This window comes from Hirundo rustica, chromosome 16 (genome assembly GCF_015227805.2).
Source record: "Hirundo rustica isolate bHirRus1 chromosome 16, bHirRus1.pri.v3, whole genome shotgun sequence".
NCBI classification, from domain to species: Eukaryota; Metazoa; Chordata; class Aves; order Passeriformes; family Hirundinidae; genus Hirundo; species Hirundo rustica.
Genome location: NC_053465.1, coordinates 4979577 through 5000236, shown reverse-complemented (window position 1 = coordinate 5000236; position 20660 = coordinate 4979577). Strand labels below are relative to the sequence as shown.

The 20660-nt window shown below is 52.9% G+C and overlaps 1 protein-coding gene across 1 annotated transcript; it reads left to right on the top strand.

Annotated features, from left to right (window-relative positions):
• The first annotated feature begins 1221 nt into the window (after nucleotides 1-1221).
• On the top strand, nucleotides 1222-13917 carry RBBP8NL (RBBP8 N-terminal like). The gene is made up of 13 exons (XM_040080202.1): nucleotides 1222-1288; nucleotides 2638-2680; nucleotides 3083-3178; nucleotides 3526-3638; nucleotides 4659-4731; nucleotides 5989-6155; nucleotides 6596-6684; nucleotides 7623-7786; nucleotides 8780-9605; nucleotides 10025-10133; nucleotides 12141-12202; nucleotides 12533-12653; nucleotides 13778-13917. Exons 1-13 carry the CDS (start codon nucleotides 1222-1224, stop codon nucleotides 13894-13896), a joined length of 2049 nt encoding a protein of 682 aa, XP_039936136.1. The 3' UTR covers nucleotides 13897-13917.
• The last annotated feature ends 6743 nt before the right edge of the window (nucleotides 13918-20660 follow it).

Here is a 20660-nt window from a genome sequence, read left to right as displayed (position 1 = left end):
CTGTTTGCACCAGATTTGCTCAAAAGCCAAACAAAGTGACTGCGGGATGGTTCGTGTTCAGGCAGCTGCTCCGCCGATCCGAGCGTGCCGAGCTCGCCGCTTGCGCTTGCTGGCGCGTGCCTCCTTTCTTTTGAAAATCAGATGCTTTAGGGGAAACTTTCTTCTTCCAGCTCTGCGTGCCCACATCTTGCATATGCAGGCGATCTGGCACATCCCTGCTCCGCGTGCAGATAAAGGCAGGGCGGGAGCCGGGCTGGGAGAGCGCTGGAACGCAGCACAAACCTTCCCCATGGGGCTACAAAGCCCAGGTCCCAGCCCACTCTTCACTTTCCAGCAGCAGAGGGGAGGTGTGCTCTCTGCTCATCTCCTCGTGGTTGAAGGCTGAGCATCCAGGTGTTGCTGGGGTTGGAGTTACTCGCCATGACTCACTAACCCAGAATGGTTTTGGGGGGCAGAAGTTCCCGCGTGGAGATGCTGAACGCCTTCATGTGGAAGTTCCTCTTTCCCAGCGTGGTTTTGGTGGTTCCAGAGGACCCCTTGGGTGCTGTGTCCAGACCAGCTTCCTGCAACTCTTGGCTCTGGACACCACCTCTCCTGGTTTCTCTGTAAAACTGGGCGGAAAAGCTCTGCTGGGTGTCCCCCAAGGGTTCCAAGAGGCTGCAGCCACCGAGGCCATGCAGGAAGGCTGGGCAATGACAGTGGGTGGCAGAGTGCTGTGTGCTGCCTCTGTGAAAGCTGTGCATGGTGCCAGAGGGAGGAGGGATGCAGGGGATCACCCCAGCAGGAGATGGGTCCATCAGACTCAAGCACCAAAACTGCTGTGGATTTCCCCACGTGGTCCCAACATGAATTCTGCAGTCCCTTCTTTATGCTCAAGAAGATGCCCTGCCCCACCTCATCTCAGAGAAATGCAGTTTTAACAGCTCAACGAGGAGAGGAAAAGCTTGATTTTCCAGCTGGACTTCTCCCAGTATCTAAGACATGCTCTTTGCTACGCTCAGCGCTGAGGCAGGGTGGACAAAAATGCATCCCATGGTTTAGCAAATTATTTCCTTTCCTAGCTTTGGGCTTTCCCTTCCTAGCTTTCCAGAACACCACATACACCAGACACATCACTTTTGTTGGACTTTTTCTTTCTATTTTAGGCTGAAACCTGAATAATCTGAAGCAAAAGGACGTCCTCTCACAGGACACAGCCTGGTGTCTAGCTCAGCCCTGAAAATGACCACGGAGAGTTTTGCAGAGTTCCTGAACAAGCTCAAGGAAATCCATGAGAAAGAGGTCCAAGGTAGAGAGACAAAAATTTCTTATCAAAAACTGGCCAAGATCCATTTCTTTGTAATAATACCACCTCAATCCGTTTGGTGTCAAATAACCCGAAGGGAGGAGGAGCAGGTGTGGATTAGGGAGATTTGGGGATTAGTGCTGAGCAAGCAGCACCCACGGGGATGGATTGGGACATGAGGTCACAGCCTGTCCCTCAGAGGAGAACACCACTGATGGCACATTTGTACCTCTGAGAAAAAAGTCACTTTTTAATCATGAGATATGAGTGATGTGAAGGAGCAGAAGAGAGAGGACGTACCTGCACTCCATGCTCCTGGAGAGCAAGCCATGGAGGTGCTCAGCCCCTGCAGGAATCCCACTTGCTCCAAGCATTAACCACAGGGGATTTGGCTCCTTTCCTGCCCCTGCTGTCGTGGTGTGTGATAAAGGTGAGCTGGGAGCTTTGCAGGGGGGTGACACACATACACACACACTCACACACACACTCACACACACACACACCCCTGCTGGGCACCTGCTCCGAGCAGCGAGGATTGGAGTGCATTTGGATACTGAGGAATCAAAGGGAAAGCGGAAAGATGCAATAATCTGTAAGACAGAAGCAGCAGGAGGTGAAGCTCTGTTAAAGAAAACATTTGAGTCAGGTTGGATAGCTTATTCCTCTAGGGAATAAATTATTTCTCAGGTCATACATTATTAAAATAAAACCCATTAGGTTAAGCAACCAAGTGCCAAGTCCAATTGTTTTCCTATTAGAATAATTCCCAGTATCAATATTATGAACAAAACTTCAGCACTTTTGGATGATTCTGGCTTATGAATTCATTCTTCTCTTGTGTAATTTCAAGCTCTGTGAGAGTTAGAGGAAACTGTTGAGCAATTTAAACCACATGTTTACATCTACTTTGCATAAAATAGATTTGACAGGATACAATGTCTGCAGATCCATCAAGGAAAGGCGTTCAGCCGTAAATATTCTCCAAGACGCTTTCCAACCCTGAAAGCTATAAAATACTGCCCACCTGGGAAATGCGGGCTGTAGTGAGAAATCAGTAGAAACAAAACCAAACCAGACTTTTTGGGTCTGCAAAGGAAACGCAGACTCATTAAATAGTGGGGATACAAAATGAGTATCACATCTGGGGATTTCACGACTTTCCCAGCTACATTAAACTGTGATTGTGTTTAACACATGCAATGCGTTATTCCTTATCGGAGATGAAGCTTGTGGATGGAGGAGATTTCTGCAAAGCCACGCACCTTCCTGAAATTCCATCAGCGCCCTTTGCCCCTGGGCGCTGGGGAATTGGCAATAAGCACCCACCCCTCTGTGTCTGTTCATTATTCCAGGTCTGCACACCAAGGTGACGGAGCTGACGACAGAGAAGTGCCGGTGAGCGATGCTGGGGCAGAGGGGAAGTTACACCACTGGAATTTCAGACTTCCTGAGTTACTCTCCAAAACTGCTGCTTTGGAGAGCACCGTGTGCCTTTCTGGCACTGCCAAATTCAAGCCTTTTGGCTCCAGGCAGGGTTTGGGGTGATCCCAGACTAACTCCAGTTTGCCTTCACGCTGGCAGGTGATGCTTGTGCCACCCAGTGCTTTCTCCCTTGGAAAATAATAAGTGGGAGGAATTAAGCTGCTGACTCCAAGGAGGGTGTCACAGGGCAGCTCCAAGCTCCAAGGCATTTCTTTCCCCTCCTGCCACACAAGTAAAAGGGCACTGTGGATGAAGGCACGGGTTTTGGGGAGAAATCAAATAACCCTCTTTTCTTTGTTCTGTTTCTTCAACTAGCGATGCTCAGAGAATTGAAGAGCTGTTTGCTAAAAATCACCAATTAAGGGAACAACAGAAAGTCCTCAAAGAAAATGTAAAGGTGTTAGAAAACAGGTAGGATTTGCTTTGAAGTAGGGTGCTGCTGAGTGGCAGCGACCGCATGGTGCTAGGGGCAGAGTTTGGGGTTTGTTGCCTTCCCAGGAGTGGGAGGTAACACACGAACCTCTATTTTTCTATACTCAGCTGCTGGGAGAGCTGAAGGAGTCTGGGCACGTGCATAGGAGCTTTCCTAGGCTGGTGGTGGTGGGGCTGGATCTGGGGGGGTGTGAGGGCCAGTGCTGGGCTCTGGGGGTGATTCTAGGTGATGGTCTGGGTGTTCACACTTCCCTGTGGGGAGGGCAGGGATTTATTTCTCCAATGGAAACCGTGTGGTGGCGAGCTGTGGGGTTTCCTTCCTCCAGGCTGCGAGCTGGTCTCTGTGACAGATGCATGGTCACCCAGGAGCTGGCCAAAAAGAAGCAGAATGAGTACGAGACCTCTCATTTCCAGAGCCTGCAGCACATCTTCATCCTCTGTACGTACTGACACCCACCGTGAGCTTGGCTTTGGCAGGCTCAGCCTTTGCTCGGTTGATCCCTCTCCCAGATATTTGCACGTGAGCCCTTGTGGTGAGCAGGAATCTGGGAAGGGTTTGGGGATGGGGAGGAGGGAGGGGGCAGGACTGTGGATGGCAGCTCACGTCCCCCCAAGCAGACATAGCCCTTTACACAAATCATCAGAGCTGGGGGTTGCAGCCCTCCACACCTTCAGAAAAACGAGAGATTCCAGGCTGTGTCAGCTGCCTGGAAAAAGGATGCATTTGGCATGGCAGAAGCAACACTCTGGCAAAGACAGGGAATTCACAGCAGCAGCTCAGCACGGGTAAATGAAATCAAGCAACACATGTGATGGATCTTCTCCTGAGCCTCTGGCAGAGCTCCCAGCACCGCCGAGGCACAGCGTGCTTTTCCCTGGGGATCTGACCAGCCCAGGGAGGGCCATGGGGGCAAAGGAGATAAGGCATTTAGGAGGGATGGAGAGGTGCCAAGAGCCCTTGGTTTATCTCCCCTGCTATGCTGCTGCTCCCTGAGTGCTGCTTTTGAGCAGGAGCAAGGCGAGGCACCACGCCTGGGAGCCCACCCATGCTCTCCGTGGCCTCCTCGCTGCAGCACCCGGTGCTGGGTGCTCACATCTCCCTCTGGCCTCTGTCTGACCCCCCGAGACCCCCGGCCCTCCCCCTAACACAGCACCCACTCATCACCCTGCCCTGGGTGCAGGGGCAGGATGTTCACTGTGCCCAATCCATCGCTGCCTCGTCTGGGTCGTGCTCTTCCCCTGAGCTGGGTGACCTGAAGGCCGACCCAATCCTGATGAAACCCGAGTCAGAAAGTTGCTCCTTTTTATCCCTTAGCCCCATCAGGTTTACAAAGAAGGAAGGAAATTCGGCATCCCTCCAAGGCTCGGTGCCATTCCCTCCTCCTCCCCCGGCACCCAGTGAGCTGTGAGCGGCATCCTCGCAGCGCCTGAACTCACAGCACCGTCTCTGTCCCCACAGCAAACGAGACCAATCGCCTGAGGGAGGAGAATAAAACTCTCAAGGAAGAACTGAAGAGGCTCCAGAACCTGGAGTAAGCACTTTCCTGGTTTCACTCTTTACAAGGGGCATTTGCAACAACCAGGGCATCCCCAGAGCTGGGCAGGGCAACATCCAGGCTGTGGAATCCTCAGGAGCATTTGAGCACCTAATTCCCGTGGGTTCCTGTGTATGTTAGGCATGGAAAAATCCCCAATGATCTCAAAATCCTTGTTGACCGTTGCTCACTCCCCTGTCCACCAGCATCCAACAATTCATTTTTGGGAAACAAAAATATTTAACACTCCTGAAACAAAGCCCTGGGCAGCTTGCATGGACCTCAGCCTGGGACTCCATGGCTTTTCCACGGCACCAGTTCCCCTCCTGCAGCAGCCAGAGAGGGTCTGCAGGAAGCAGGTGGTTTTAGGGGAAGGAGAGTGATACACAAGGGACAGTGATGGGGTTAAAGTGGGAGAAGTGATCTGCACCAACAGGTTCACAGCCTAGCAGAGCGCTGTGCTGGAAGCCAAGTAACCTGCCAGGCTGGCCAATATATACAAATCAGCTCATTCCTCAAGGGTTTAGAGTCCAGAGGAATTAGCACTGAGGGATTAGTTTAGAAATGTGTTTTCTTTGGAGCACAGGAGCACCATCCGCTTAAGGAGAAAATCTGGCTTTTACTCCCCAGTGCTTCCCAAGTGCTGAGTACTCCAGAGCCGTAGGTTGGGCTGGGCTTGTTGAGCACTGAGTGATTCTGCTGAGCTCTGCTCTCCCCTGAGATGCTGGATAGGAAGGTTTCCAGCAAACATCCATGTCTCAGCATCAGAGTCCATCCTGGACTCTGTGTGTGTCTCCAAGGCTCAGGCACTCCCTTGTGTCACCCAGAGCATCATCCTCTCCACCTTGATTTGGTGACAGGGGGCAGGCACCACATCCCTGTGCTGAATCCACCCCTCCAGCGGGCTGAAAGCCCAGGCAGGGACAGGTTCCCACAGAGCTTTTGCAATAGCCACAGCTGGGTGCTGGCTTACCCAACATCGTGGCTTCCTGCGACGTTACCCACAACCAAGTGGGGCAATCACACCTCAGGCTGTCGTGCTGGCTCTGTCCATGCTCCAGACTGCAGCTGGGCTGCTGATAAGCTGCAGTGGAAGGAGGTGAGTCTGAGGATCTGCCATATCCACATACACACATGAATAAATATGTATATTTGTGTATCAGGCTCAGAGCTCTCAGTACAGTGGCTCCAAAACCTTCCTTCTCCCGCCCCTTCTCATTCATTCATTCATTCATGTCCTTTTCCTTCCCACAGGGACAGGACAAAGACCCCAGGAGTCTCCTCCAGAGAAAGCTGCTCCACACCAAGCTCCCCTTTGACTTTACTGTCCCCAGTGAGCAGGAATGCCAGCACAGAGAAAGCAGAGCACAGGGAAGCAGAAGAAGCCCATCAGGATGTGCCAGACCTCGAGCTCGGTGAAGGTGGGTGCTGCTGGCTCCTGCCACCCTCGAGGGATCTGGGGATGTGAAGAGTGACTGAGCCATGGTGCAAAACTGCTCTGGGAAAGGGTCTGGAGAGCAAAGACCGAGCTGCTGGCAGCTCAGATGGGGATTGCCGCGGGCAGAAAATCTGATGGGGGGTAAATGCAGGTCAAGGGAGAAACACCCCACTCTGAATTAAAGCAAAAAAGTGCTTGGGTGCCCTCACTGAAAGACAATTCCTACAGAGACCATGGCATTCCCTTCCTGCCACCCACACAGACAACGAAGGGCACGTTCAGTCAGGTGCTGGCTTGAGCCAGATGGTAATTTTGACTCAAAATCTTCACTGAGATGTGGTTGGTACCAGCCAGTGGCAGCCCTGGGAGGCTGCAGCAGCTCTGGGGGACCATTGGGGCAGCTGCTTGTGTCTTCTATTGCAGAAAAGCCTCCAGAGAAGCTCCAGAGAAGCTCTCCAAGCAGCAGGACTTCTCCAGGCACTGTCCTCCAAGAAGTCAGCCTTGCAGAAATGGTGAGTTCTCAGAGGTAGCCTGATGTCCTCAAGCCTTCTCCCCACTGCTGTGGTCATCTGAACTGGAACAAGACACGCAGATTGGGATAGGGAAAGAGCAGGAGGCACTTGGGGCATGGAACAATCAGTCAGACTTGAGAAATTTGTCATTTCCAGAGCCTAGCATTTTCAGAGGGCCTGACATTCAGTGGTTGCAGGGACAAACACAGAGAGGGTGTCAGCCCAGGGCTGCTGAGTGACATGGTGACACTGGGCACTGGCAGATGAGACTGCAGGACCCAGACCTTGCTCATGGGAACTGAAGCCCACGTACACACCCACACAGATTCCTCTGCTTTGGCACAGGTTTTGCTTACTTGATCTCCACAAAAACTTGAAAGAGCAAGTGAAGAGGGGTTTTGGTAAGGCTGCAGGCAGGCTGTGGGGATAATTAATAGGGATCACAGGAAGGGTTGGTGACATCTCCAGGTGGGCAGGGGAAAGTCAAGTCAGAACATGTGGTGAGCCTTTCATGACAGCTGATGGAGACAACGATGTCCTGGCCCAGGTACTCCAGCAGAAATACACCCACCAAACCAGTGTGTGCCAGGAGCTTGCATTAATAAAGTCTTGCATGAGTAAAAAGGCCTGACTACGGGACCAGGAATTTGCAGGGTCTTATCTTGGTTAAGGCACTGAATCACGACTTAAGAGGAGATGCAAAACTTCCTGTGCTACCAATCAGTGCAGCCGGAAAATAGAGTGTACATGAAGGGAAAATTTCCTGGGAAAATTAATAAAACTTGATAGAGCTATTGACCAGAACCCTATCAAGCAGCACACTTGGGAGCTGTCTGTCTTGTCCTCATTGGTGAGATGTGTCCCAGTTCAGCCAGGCTCCCCGGAGCCTGGGGCACTCTGCAGAATGGCTCACCTGGACTTTCTCTCCTCTGCCACAGGCGTCCCAGAGGATTTCCAACCAGCTGCATGGAACCATTGCCCTGGTGAGACCCGGCTCCAGACCTTGCCTCCTGGAAAAAAGTCCTTCAGGGGCAGCAGTGTCTCCACCAGCCAGGAAAACTCCTCTCCCTCCGGAGCGCGAGCACAGCCCCAGCCTGGAGGCGTGAGTACCGGCCTGGGAGTCGTGGTGTGAGGCTGACCCACGGCCCACTGCAGCTGCCCCTCGATGGATGCATGGCCAGTGTTCACTGTGTCTGCCCACCTCCCTCTCCAAACTTGTCCCACAGCCTTGGGAAGGGGGGATATCCCAGTTTACAGCAGTAAAAAATGGAATCCAGCCCAACGAGATCAGGCTCTGGTTATTCCAGCTCCTCAGACAGACCCACAAGGTGAACCGGGTGTCCCCACATCCAGGCAGAAGGACTGTGCCAGGCAGGCTGCAATTCCTGCTCCTCCTTATCTATTCTAATGGCCTTTCCTGCAGGGCTCAGCACTTCCCAGGCTTATCCTCCCCACTGATTCCAGGAGCACAGAGGGCTGAGCAAGGCCACTGAGTTCACCTGTAGAGACAGTGAGTTTCCCAGAGTGTGAGCTCTGCTGAGCATTCCTGGGAACAGCTTGCACTCATGGAAGCTGCCCAATAACCAGCGGCAGCAGGGACTGGGTTTGCAGGGCAGGTTCCTGTGCAGTACCAACATTCCTAGGATGGCTGCAAAAGATTCCCATTGAGTCAGATCAGGGAAGGGTGGGCTGTTCCTCTCTCCTGGGGGTCTTCAGGCACTACAAAAGCCCAGGGGGCTAGTTAGGATGTTGCTGGCTGTAAGACAGTGCTCAAAAAGTGACTTCTCAGCAGCAGTGCTGATGTGAGAGGTCACTGCATCCTTACCCTCACTCAACCCCCTGCCTTGAGCTGCTGTGGCCTAGGGACAGGGGATTGCTGCTGGATGGTGGGATGGGAACAGCTTCCTGCACTGTGTGGAGACCAGTGCTGGCTGCCCAACACCCCTGGCTGCCAGGACAGAACCCAAAGACAAACTTGATGTACTGGCCAAGAGCTGCAACAGGGCATGGAAAGAGCAGGAGAGACCACACACATCCCTGCAGAGCTGGGAAACCACGGGAAAACTTGAATGCTGATATTTTTTTTTTTTTTTAGCTATTTAACAGCGGGCAAACTGGACTCCCCCAAGGTTGCTCCATCCTACGAAAATCTAAAACTGAGCGCCCGGAGAGAGCAGCTCTGCCTGCTGCACAAGCACCTTTCCCTGCACCAGCTGGGGCTGGGCAGCCGCTGCTCCCCGGCCGAGCGGGACTCCGCCAGCTTCCCCAGCCACTTGCTCCGCACCAAAGCCGCCGACGGCAGGACGCGGTCCCGGGACGGCTGGGAAGATCCCGCGGCCTTGCTGAAGCTTCCAGCCACCATGGTGTACGTGAGGGACCAGCAGCTGGAGGAGCAGCTGCACCTCCTGAAGCAGCGGGAGCGGCTGCAGCATCTCCTGCTGCGGCAGTGCCAGCCGGGCCAGCGGGCAGACCGCGACACGAAGCCGCCGCCCGGCGAGCGGCCCCCGTCCCCGTGGCTGGGCATCGCGGCGGGATGCAAGGAGGAGAGGTTCTTCCTGGAGGATGCCGCGGATGGGAAGGAAGAGAAGGAGTTTTGGCCGAGCAGGGAGCGCTGCGAGCTGCGAGCGAAGGTGAAGGAGGCGAGGGACGACGACGCGGACGCGCCGCTGGATCTGTCCGACTCCGGCCGAGGCAGGGACACGGACTGGCCCGGCCGCCGGGAGCCGCGGGGCTGCGGCAGCCCGAGGGACAGCCCCGGGGACAGCCCGGCAGCCCGCGGCCCCGCCGGGGGACACAGGGCACAGCGGGACCGCCTGCGCTGCCCCTACCGCTGGCCCAGTGCCACACGGCCACCGCCTGCTGCTGCCAAGGAGGAGGAGGAGGAGGAGGAGGAGGAGGAGGAGGAGGAGGATGCAGCTGTGGTAAGTACAGCTCTTCCTGGCATCCACTGCGGCCCCTTGCCCGCCGCAGGGTGTCCAGCGCTGCTGCTGGCATCGTGGCCAGCATTAATACCCTGTGGGAGGATGGGTTTGATGTGAGTGAAGGCAATTTGCACATGGCAGAGCCGTGGCTGCTCAGTGCTGGCTCTCATTCCCCAGCTCCCCTCCAGGGGCCCACAGGGATTCCATCCAGGCACAAGGGCAGGCAGTGCCTGTGCCCCTTCCCGCAGGCTGCTGCAGGAGGTGCTGGGCTCCCTGCAAACGCACCACAGTGCACAGGAACATCTCTGTGATGCTTGTCCCCGCGGGTGTCACAGTCAGCTGCAAGTGAGGGCTGGGGACAATCCTCTCCTGCCTGGTGACAGCAGTGTTTGTGCTCCCTGTGTCCCTGTGTCCCACAGCTCACGCTCTCGCGGGCTTATCTGACAAACAACTCCACACCGAGCGACCCAGAGCCGCCTCCTGAGGCTGGGATGAGACAGAATGTCAGTGCACAGAAGGGAGAAGCAGGTAAGAATCCCCAGGCAAATGTGACATTTGAGAAGGCAAGAGTGAAAGGTGCCTTTTGCTGAAGGCATTTCGCAGCCCAGAGCTCTCTGCTGGGCTCTGCACACACCTGCAGACCCACCTTCCAGGGAGCAAGTGTTGCTGCCTCCCAACTCTTCTGGGCCTTTGGGGAAGCTCCAGGTTTCACATTTCTGTCCGTGAGAGCTCAATTCTCTACCCTAGAGACGTCCAAAATTCAGGCTCAGGACATATGGGGAGAAAATAATCCTGGTTCTTCTGGAGAAAAGCCCAGTGTCTCTGTCCAGCACGGGCAGGAGCCACCCCTGGAGTGGAGTCCTTGCACACTCAGAAGAGCACTCTGCACTCCACACTGAGGGCATGGAATTCTCCAGGAGATAAGGAGTCAGTGTAGCTCCAACCTCTTGGCAAAACCCACCCCACCGTGGGCAGCAACAAGACAATGTTGCTGCTCCAGCATTTCCCACTCCTCTCAGGGAAGAAGCAGCTCAGAATGCCCCAGCAGAGACAGGGAAAATGCAAGATGTTTGCAGGACCAGCACTGGAAAACCACCCCCGTCTGTCCCCTTGCTCCAAAGTGTGTCCTGTGATGACACAGCACACAGGGTTGAACACAGAGCCAGGGATGCTGGTACCTGCAGCAGGTAGATCAGGATGGTTTCCTTCCTTTCCTTGCTCCATCCTCCATAAGAACCCTTCCAAGGCTTTCTCCTTGCCTGACCCCCTCGAGACACAGGTGCCAGGTTTGTCCAGGCAGGTGGGAGGCAGCAGCCATGGGGATCACAGTGGGAAGCACGTCTGCTCAGTACCAGCCCTACTGGCTTGGCCAGAAAGTTGAGCTCGCCTGGATTAGTTGGTCTGGGCGTGTCGGAGTGGTTTGGGAACACTCTCCCAGAGCAGAATTTTTCAGGGGTGGAAAAAAAAAAAAAAAAAAGAAAAAGAAAAAGGAGTCCTCTGTGATTTACATGCTAAGGAGATATCATCACGGCAGAAGAATTTCAGCTGATTACATTCTGGGTGTGGGAATACAGGACTTTCTTCAGTTCTCACCTTGAGGTTGACACAAAGCCCGGGAAACAATACACAAATACTTCTGCACTTTCTCGTGAACCTTAAACCTGCAGAAGGATAAGGTGAGGATGGGATCAGACTACAGGGAATCCAGGAGTGCCTGGAAGCAGCATCACCTGCTCTCCCACCTCTGTCTCAGCAAGAGGGGGCTGCCCTGCTGAGCTCCACCCTGGCTAGACCTGGGTGTGATGAGCAACAAGTATTGATCTGCTGGGGTGCCCCTGCCCTCAGAAGAGGGCACAGCCCTGTGCCCAGCCCTTTCTGCCCACCGTGGCCAGCAGAGTGGTTACTGTGTGTGCAGACAGGCTGATGCCACCACCAGCAAGGCTTGGCCCCCAGCCCATGGAGATTCAGCATGTGCAGAGGCCGGGTGTGTGCAGGTACATGTCTGGGGCTGTGTAGCCCCAGGGTCCGTGTACAGTGAAATGCTTTTGCTGGGAAGGGAAGTATCTCCCCTGCCTTTCCTTCCTCTGCTCCTCAGCACACATTGCCTGCCAAGAGCCATGGACTGAGCCAGCAGCAAACATGGGACTCTCCCTTTTGGCCTCTTCACCCCAACATGCTTCTCCCCTCCTGGGGCTCGAACATGAAGGTGCCATCTGGGGCTTAAATTCCCCCCAGTTTCCCACCTGAATGTAGCCACAGATGTTGGGACAGCTCTCGTGACCTTGGCACAGCAGCAAAGTCCTGTGGATGCAGCTTTCCTGGGAGCTGGTTTCCCAACAGAGTCTTGTTGGATCACTCCTAAACATTCATTCCATGCCACGTAGCTTGCAGTGCCTCTGCTTCACAGCACGCTTTATTGCTGGAGCTGCTCTCTGCCTCAGTGGCTCTATGAGCCTGGGCCAGTGTCTCTGCGTGAGCTCATGAGCTTGTCGAGCCTCCCACCAGCCAAAACCCCTTCTTTTTGTGCTTCTTTAGATGACAATGATGCCGAGTCTGGGAAGCAAGAATCCGATGAGCCAGACACGACAGACAGCGAGGTCTGTTTGTTTGTTTGTTTGTTTGTTTGTTCTCCTCAGCCATCAGCTTAAGCTGTGGCTCCCAGAGGCAGCAGACAGGTTGTCCCAGCCCAAGCTCCCTCCAGATGGTGATGGCTCTTCCTGCACCAGGTGCCAAACCTCATTCCCACCCTGTTGCATAACTTGCCGCTGAGGGGTAGAAATGCCACTCTTTCCAGCCAGTCAAGAGTGTTTCTGAACAATAGCATCTGTCATCACTCCACAGCAATGGTCACAAAGGTCCCTGGCAAAGCCACCAGCTCCCTGGGAAAGCCAGGGTAGTTTGTAGACTGATTGTTCTCATTGGTTTAGGAGAAGTATGAAGATGAGATCCTACAAGAAGCCGAGGCTGACGGGAAATACTTTTGCACCAAAGACAAAGTTCATGTGCAACAGAGGAAGAGAAAAAAGGGACAGGATCTCTGGATAAAAGGTAGGGAGGAGATGTTCCTTGTGGCATCAGCTCGGGGCTATGACTTCTTCCCTGTGAGAAATTCCCAAGGACAGTGGAGAGGAGAGCTCTTCTCCGTGCTCCTCTGAGCCACGTTTTGGCAACACTCATATCTCCAGCCAGAGGAGCCCCTGCTAATGGTTAGCCAGGACAGCCTGGGCAGGGTGACCAGGAGAGCACCCCAAGCACCTAAGCTAACAGAGCTTTGTCCTTTGTGTTTGCTTATCTGGTCAGGGAGGTGGTGACTGGGGAAGGCCAGATTCCCAGGGGTGAGTTATTGACATTCAGAGAAAGGTTTCTGCCAGCTCTGTTAATCTTCCAGTGTGGCTGTGGAGGTTTCCCTGCTGACAGAGGAATGTGTTGCACCCATGTTTCCTACAGGTGAATAAAGAGAAAACTGCTCCTGATAAGGGCAGGGATAAGACAGTTTGTCTGTCAGGCCTTAAAAAAGTGCTCTGTCAGAAAAACCCTGCTGCTCACCCGCCCCGTGCTGGTGGTAAAAACAGGGAACCATAAATGTAGAGAGGGCTGTTGCTTAAGGTTGAAGGGAGCTTGTTTAACAGCCCGGCCTTCAGAGGGCCCTGCTCACTCAGGGGACAGCACCACAGCTGGGTGACAAGAGGATTGCTGTCCAAAACCAGCCACTTGGAGCAACGGGGAGGAAGCTGTCCTGTGTTGCCCAGGGCAGACCCGCCAGGACCGGATAGGGATGTCCCTAGTGAGGGGTGGGTGCAGCTGTGGCAGGAATGGGGTGATGGAGGGGTGCAGCACCTCTCTCAGCATGTGGTGTGGGCCATGAACCACACTGGAACAAGAAGAAATCCACGGAATGCATCTTGCTGGTCTGGGTACCCTCTCAGGGACGCTTCTGCGTCAGGTCTGTTCTCTGCCTATTTCTGCTTCACATGTTGTTTTGTGTCCAGGATCACAACAGCCTCCCCTGGATACCCACACATCTCACATGTGAGGGGTTTCTCTTCATCTTTCCTTTGCTGAGCTTTGCTTCCTCCTGCGCTGTCCCTGTTTTGGGATGAGGCCATCCTGACTCCAGAAGTGCAAATCCATTTCTCTGTGGTTAACTCCTGCTGTCATCTGGCTGTTTACAGGATCTAAGAAGCCAATGAGAGGAAAAAAGAAAATCAAAGTGGAGCAATGCCCGGTGGGGATCACAAAGGAACTGGAGAATTGCTCTGCTTCCCACACTGATCCCTCCAAGGAGAGTTAACAGCAGGGCAGCATGGAGCAACTGCAGATCAAAGGAGAGGGCTCAGAGGCCTCAGAATCCCACCCATGCTGGGAGAGTGAATCCTCCTGCCATGCTGGGCCAGGCAGTGGGGAATTCATAAGGACTCATTTGTGAGCAGAGCACCCTGAAACTCCTCTCTCAGTGCCACAGGAGAGGCTGGGCAAGGATGAGCCACGCAGGTGACACCTGGAGCTCCAGGTCACTGCTGGTGGAGCCCCACAGTCAGTGACCCCAGCCCTGTGCCAGAGCAGACCCTCAGACTGGAGCTAGGAAGAGGAGATGTCTCTTTGTAACCCTCACCCTGCATCAGAACCGTGCTCTTCCCTGGGATTTCACACTCGGAGAACGGACTACCAGACCCCTCTCCTCACGAAGGGTGTCCCAGTGGCTGAGGGCTGGTGACCAAACCAAACACTGCAGAGCCCCGTGCACAAACCTGCTTCGATTAAATCCCTACCCAGGTTTCACACACACGTGGATCTTGTCTGACCTGGACAAAGTCCAGGGTTTTCTTTTCTAGTTAAGTGAGGAGCAAGCACATGTCAGACAGATGGGATGAGCCCCTGGAGAGGGCAGGGAGAAGAGCATGGGAAGGGAGGGTTTGGGTGCTCCCTCTCCCCAGTGTATCCTGCACTGCCTGGAAAAGGTCAGAGTGTGAGACCCAGCTGTAGCTCACAGCGGAGCACCAGCTCAGCAGTTCGCACTGACCTTGGCAGGATTGCTGGGAGCTATTTTTCACGTGCATAAACTGTTCTTAGTAATTTTTTTTCTTTTTTTCTTTTCTTTCTTTTTTTTTCTTTTTTTTTTTTTTTTTTTTTTTCCTGGTGGGATGAGATGGGAAGGGCTGGAGTGAACATCCTTGCTCACAATATCGATCCAGGGGCCACGCTGGGTTGTTCCTGGCACACGGGTGGAGAACAGGGACAAAACAGAGAGCAGAGAAGTGCCAGAGCCAATTCCTGCTGTGATGCACTCCCACTTCCTTCACCTGCAGTTATTTCTGTTTAAGCGCGGGTTTTTTTTCCCTGTTGGCAAGAACGAAGGCAAAGCACAGCCAGCCAAGAGCAGCATCCTTTGGAACCCTAAAATCCCGTTCAGAGCGCCCCGGCTGCGGGGGAGCAGGGGCGGGAGGGTCCAGCACTGCCCGGGGCAGCCTGGCATGCACCCAGCCGAGCGGGAGCGCTGCGGGAGCGGAGCGGGACCGGGACTGGGACCGGGAGAGGTGCGGGCGATGTGGGACCGGGAGCGGGAGCGGTGCGGTGTGAGTGGTGCGGACTGTGCGGAACCGGGAGCAGTGCGGGACCGGGACCTGGAGCGGTGCGGGCAGTGCGGACTGTGCGGAACCGGGAGCAGGATCGGGAGCGGTGCAGGGTCGGGTGCAATGCGGGACCGGGAGCGGGACCGAGGCGGCGCGAACTGTACAGAACGGGGAGCGGGACCGGGAGCTGTGCAGGACCGGGAGCTGTGCAGGACAGGGACCGGGAGCTGTGCAGGACAGGGACCGGGAGCTGTGCGGAACTAGAAGCGGTGCGGGACCGGGACCGGGAGCGGTGCGGGCGCTGCGGCGGGCGGGCAGTGCCGCCTGCTGGGCAGCGCCGGGCGGGGCTGGGGCCGCTCCCGGAGCTCGGGGGATGCGGTTCAGTCTCCCCAGGGCACGGCAGGTCTGCCTCTGACGGCCGTGGAGCCACGGGAGGGGGAGCGGGAACAGCCGGCAGCTCCAGCTCCAGCAGCGCGGATGGAGCGGCGGGAGTCCGCGGGGCTGCTGCTGCTGGCATGGAATTTCACAGGAGCGAAACTCTCCCAGGCTGAAAAATTACTGAGACAGCCTCATCTTCCTCCTGTCTTCAGTGTTTGGAAGAGCTCGTTGGATGATGAGGAAGGGTCTGGAGCACGGATCTGCTGAGGGAGCTGGGGGAGCTCATCCTGAAGAAAGGAAGTTTGGGGGGACCTCTTCCCTCTCTGCAGCTCCCTGGTTGGGGGGTTGGCCTCTTCTCCCAGGTAACAAGTGACAAGACAAGAGGAAAACGGCCTCAAGTTGCACCAGGGGAGTTTGGATTTGGTGTCAGGTAAAAAAAAAAAAAAAAAAAAAAAAAAATCACTGAATGGATTATCAAGCACTGGAACAAGCTGCCCTGGGCAGCGGTGGGGTCACCAGGGTTGCAGGGCTGATTTATCCCAGCTCGAAGTGTTCATCAGGTCATGGCCATGGGAAATGCATCGGGACTATCACTGTTGCTTTCCCCTCTCAATCCTGGGCAGACGGTACAATGTCTGTCACTTCTTAGACCAGCTAAGAGGGGAGAGAAATAACCCACTGAACACGGTGGTGAATTGGATAAATCTGTCTTTTAAAAATACCCCAGGAAGGAAAAGAAAAAAAAAAAGGAGAGAAGTTGAAATGCAATCCCATAAAGAGGCCCCTCAGACTGTAGGGAGGTTGCTTGGGATCGGGAGAAATGAAGGAGGGAGGGAGGGAACTTTTGTGGACTATAAAATAATCACCTCCCTCTGACAGTCCCTTGATAAGCAAAATGTGCAGAAGTCCTGCCAAAAATAATGAAGTCCTCAATTCTTTTTCTTCCCACAAAGATTTTTTTTTTTTTTTCTCTCACATTGCATGACACCACCACAGAATGCACCTTAAATTATTGGGGGGTTAATACCTTTTATGTTGCCTTTTTTCATTAGACATTTTCACCCGTATCTCATGCTGGGCGTGTTTGAGGAGCTGGCAGGGACACATATTTCACAGTTAGGGCAATCCCATATCTGAAAAAAACAAAAAATAATTTTGTCAGTTCTGAGCAAAGTGCTCCTCTGAGCAAGTTGTTGAAGTAAATTAAACTTCATATGCTGCACTTGATCCAGCCCTGGAATTTCTCTGCTCCTACCTGGCTTGCTGTTACCTCCTCATCTTCCTACAGAAAGATGGATAATTGCTGAGGTCCATTAATTCTCAAAATTAGTTTGTCAGTCTTTTGTTCAAGTCATTCTTGACAGGTAAATGCATGTATTGATCTGGTGATATGCAGGCAGGCAGCCTCAGACTTGAATTATTCTGCTGTAAGGAAGAAATCTGAGCCCTGCGAGCAGCTCTGGATCTCCACAGAGGTTTCCACGTGAAGGTTCAGCCCTGCCTGAGGTGCCGTGTTTGCAGGAACACACAGGGCAGCGTTCAGCACAGCAGCCTTTTATTAACTCCACAGGAGTTTGGTTAATGACTCCAAGTGGCATTTGTGTACCAGAGCCAGCAGTCTCTGCCTTTTGCAGAGTTAATCCCTTTTGTTGCCACACTTCTGTTCAGTACGAGAAGGAGCTTTTACACAATAATCTTCAAAAATGCACTGAAATTACCCTTAGAGTGGATGAGTTACACCTCACAGAGCAATAGAGCAGAAGGGAAGCTGTCCCAAGAGCAGACCAGTTCTTCTGGGAGGCTGGGAGCTCCCACTTGTTTTGTTCAGACAAATTACAGCTCTGATGTCACCAGGGCCATGATGCCAGTAGGACATCTGTGTGCAGTGTCAGAGCCCAGCTTGGGTTCACCCAGGTCAGGGGCTGGATTTGAAATGGCACAGAAATCTGGGAGAGAGAGATGATGTCACCATTTCTGTTCACTTCTAGTCCATCGGAAAGAGCAATGAGTGGTTCCCTTATTGCCTGTCAGACCAAACAATTCCGGTAACAGACCACTGCAACTCCTTCGCTTCCTGATGCTTAAGGATCTGCACATGCTGAATCATCCTCACAGCACAGAGCTCTGCTCCCAGCTCTCAGACCCTCCAGGCCTCCCTGTGCATCAGCCTCCCACAAAACTCACCAGTAAAACAACATTTTCTGTTTCCCTCTTAGGCTTAATTTGTAAAATTTTGTAAGAAGTAAATTTGTGCAAGTTAAGCCGTGAGTATAAATCTCTATCTCAGGGGGAAAAAAAATCTCTCACCACACAAAGGTTCCTTTGTTGCGTGTGTAAGGGAGACAGGCAGGAAAGGTAGGAAGTCCCACAAGCTCAAAGCAAGAGGGAACTGTGCTGGGAACTCAGCTGGCTGCCATGCAAGTTCCAAAAGCTCCAGAAATAGAGATATGCATATCAGATTCTTCCCCCTCACAACCTTCTGCTGTGGCATTGCCTTCATGGCAGTAGATAATTTGAAGGTGGTTTAATCCGTGCCCTTTTCGTGAGCCTGAGCACCACCTTCTCTGCAGTGGAAGGTTTTTAGTTGCTATCTGGTCTGTAAGCAGTGCCCATTTATAGCGCTGCCTTTGGAAACACAGCTTCACTCCTCAGTCCACCGCAGCAAAAACTCATTCCAAGCATTACTGAAGTCTTGCTTCAATCCTGTTTGGGGGATTTAAGTGGGATGGGCATTTTGTGCAGGTCCTTCCCAGGGTCAGATGTGCCCTGAATGTGTGAAAAGGCAGGAGAAGGATGCCGACAGTCTCACATGCAGCTCTGCAGTTCACAGCCAGGAGCTCAGAGGGAACAGGGACAGGGACAGCTTGGGTGTTCAGAACACAGCAGAGGGACCAGCCTTCACACTTGTGAAAGGAGGCTGTGAAGTTGTGGACAGATTTAGCAAATCCAGCAAGCAGTAGCGATTCTTGGAAGGGAGAAATTTGGGGAGTTCTTTTGCTCCTTTATCTCAAGCAAAGTTTAGTGTAAGAATTTTTGAGCCAAAATACAAGTTCTGCTTGCTTCCCTTGGGTATCACAGCTTTCTGTTCTGCCTTGAACATTATCACCAACACTTCAGGAGTTCCCTAGGCTGTGCTGCACACCCTGCTCATACCAACTTGTTGTTGGATGCGCTGAACTCCAGTGGGACCTCTCCAGAAAGCACATTTTCCAAGATTCTCCCATGAAAATTATTGAGTTATTAATATCAGCGTTTAGTTCATCACCATGTGCTTCAGGGAAGAGAGTTTGATCCATTAATTCACAAATCCTCCTGTAAACAGCACACAACGTTTTCCTGACTCGAGTACAGGGCCCTTCTGAGTGCAGAGAGATATGATTAAATCAACTAGCTGAGTGTCTTTTAAATACCCTGTGTCAAGCAGGAGAACCCGAGTCATTCTCCCAGGCACTGGGGCTGCTGGCAATGTTTGCCTCCCGAGGAGCAGCAGCTGATTTGCTGTAACTGTGTACATGCAGCAAGAGCAGAGGGTTGTGTCACCCACCAGGGCGAGTACACGGCAATCCAAAACAGGGAATGCTGCTACTCTGCTCCAGCAGCAGCCAAAAGGAACCAGGATTCCAAACTGGAACCCACTGGAGGCAGATTAAAACTATGGCAGGCTGCACAGCTGGTGGCACTGCCAGCTTGAGTCAAACCTGTCTCGCGGGTTTGGGATGCAGGAGGAGAGAGACGGGGACGGATGTGCCAGCAGGGAGCAGGAGTGGTCCAACACGGGAATGCGGAGAGGAAGGGTTTCATCGTTCCCTACACGACTAACACAAGCACCTGCCGATGTTTTCTGAGACAGACCGAAGAGGAGGGAGAAGGGGAGCTTAGGAGAATTTGTACTCTCAAAAGTTCACTGGCTGTTCTTTGTATGGATGTGGTGAGGGGGAGGCTGAGCTCCAAAGAGTGCTGGTGCCCCCAGATGTGCTGATTGCAGGAGAGGATTTTAAAAGGGTGGATTAAGACAGGAAATTTGGGACCAGGACTAGAGCCTGTTCAGGAGAGAAGGGACAGTAAGTTCTGGATGCAAATTGCACTTTTGTGTCAACCTCCCAGACTTTCAGAGACCATCCTGTGAAGTCTATTGGACCCTGATTCCCACCCTGCTTAGGCTGAAAAAATGTGTACAGCAATTTCTGATGCCTTATCTTAATACCAGTAGTTTCTCCAATTGGAAGCTGCACTTCTGGTTCCCAGCCTAAATATACTTATGACCTGTTTATCTTTGCTTGATTCAGTGCCATGATTTTGCAAAAAATATAACAGCCAGCCCACATAAGTACTTTAAAATGCTGTCTCATATCAGATGCTCAGACCAGATCCTGCAGTTCTTGCATGGAGAAAAATCCTTGTGACCTTGGTTACTCTACTCCCCAAATAGTATTGGAATAAAGATTTGCAGACTTGTACTCTTTCATACCAGCTCCTTATTCCAGTAGCCCCTGACTGCCAGACATGTATCCAAACAACCCAGGGCTTCCTTTAAGGCAGAGCAGAAGCTCCAGGAGTAAAATAAGTGTGAGTTTAGTGTTGGTGACTCAGAGTAGCATTTTACATCTGTAAAATAATGTCGCTATAAATGTAGAACTGCCTGCCTTTCTCTTTGTCCACGGATTTTGTGGTGGTTAAGGCTGGAAAAGGCTTCAGCCAGAACTTGAAGCTGCTGTGCAGCAGTAGGGTGGGGAGTCCAGCCTTTCTCCAAATCCCTGTGTATGAATGAGAGAACATACATGAGCTTGGGCTTGCTCCATTCCCTGCTCCAGGGATTCCCTCACTGCAGAAGACAGGAGAAAAGGTTGTTCGGGGTGGTACCCAGTCACTGCCTTTTGTGGGAGTGATGCTGATGTGCCACTCGTCTGTTTTAGCATCAGATTCTCTGAAACACAGCACTGTGCTCACTGTACTCAAATGCTGTGACTTGTCAGACACAGATAAAAGCTCCCCAACATTAACAGCAGCAACGTTCCAACCGCTAAATTCAGCTTTGAAGTTAGCAACCCACTAAGCCATGGAGGCTGCTCCTTTCTGTGCTGACTCAGTGGGGCGATTTACATCCCAC

Coding starts and splice junctions, on each gene's coding strand:
- RBBP8NL (XM_040080202.1), top strand. CDS start 1,222: ATGACCACGGAGAGTTTTGCAGAGTTCCTGAACAAGCTCAAGGAAATC. Junction 3,179..3,525: donor GTAAAGGTGTTAGAAAACAG/GTAGGATTTGCT, acceptor TCCTTCCTCCAG/GCTGCGAGCTGGTCTCTGTG. Junction 4,732..5,988: donor AAGAGGCTCCAGAACCTGGA/GTAAGCACTTTC, acceptor TCCTTCCCACAG/GGACAGGACAAAGACCCCAG.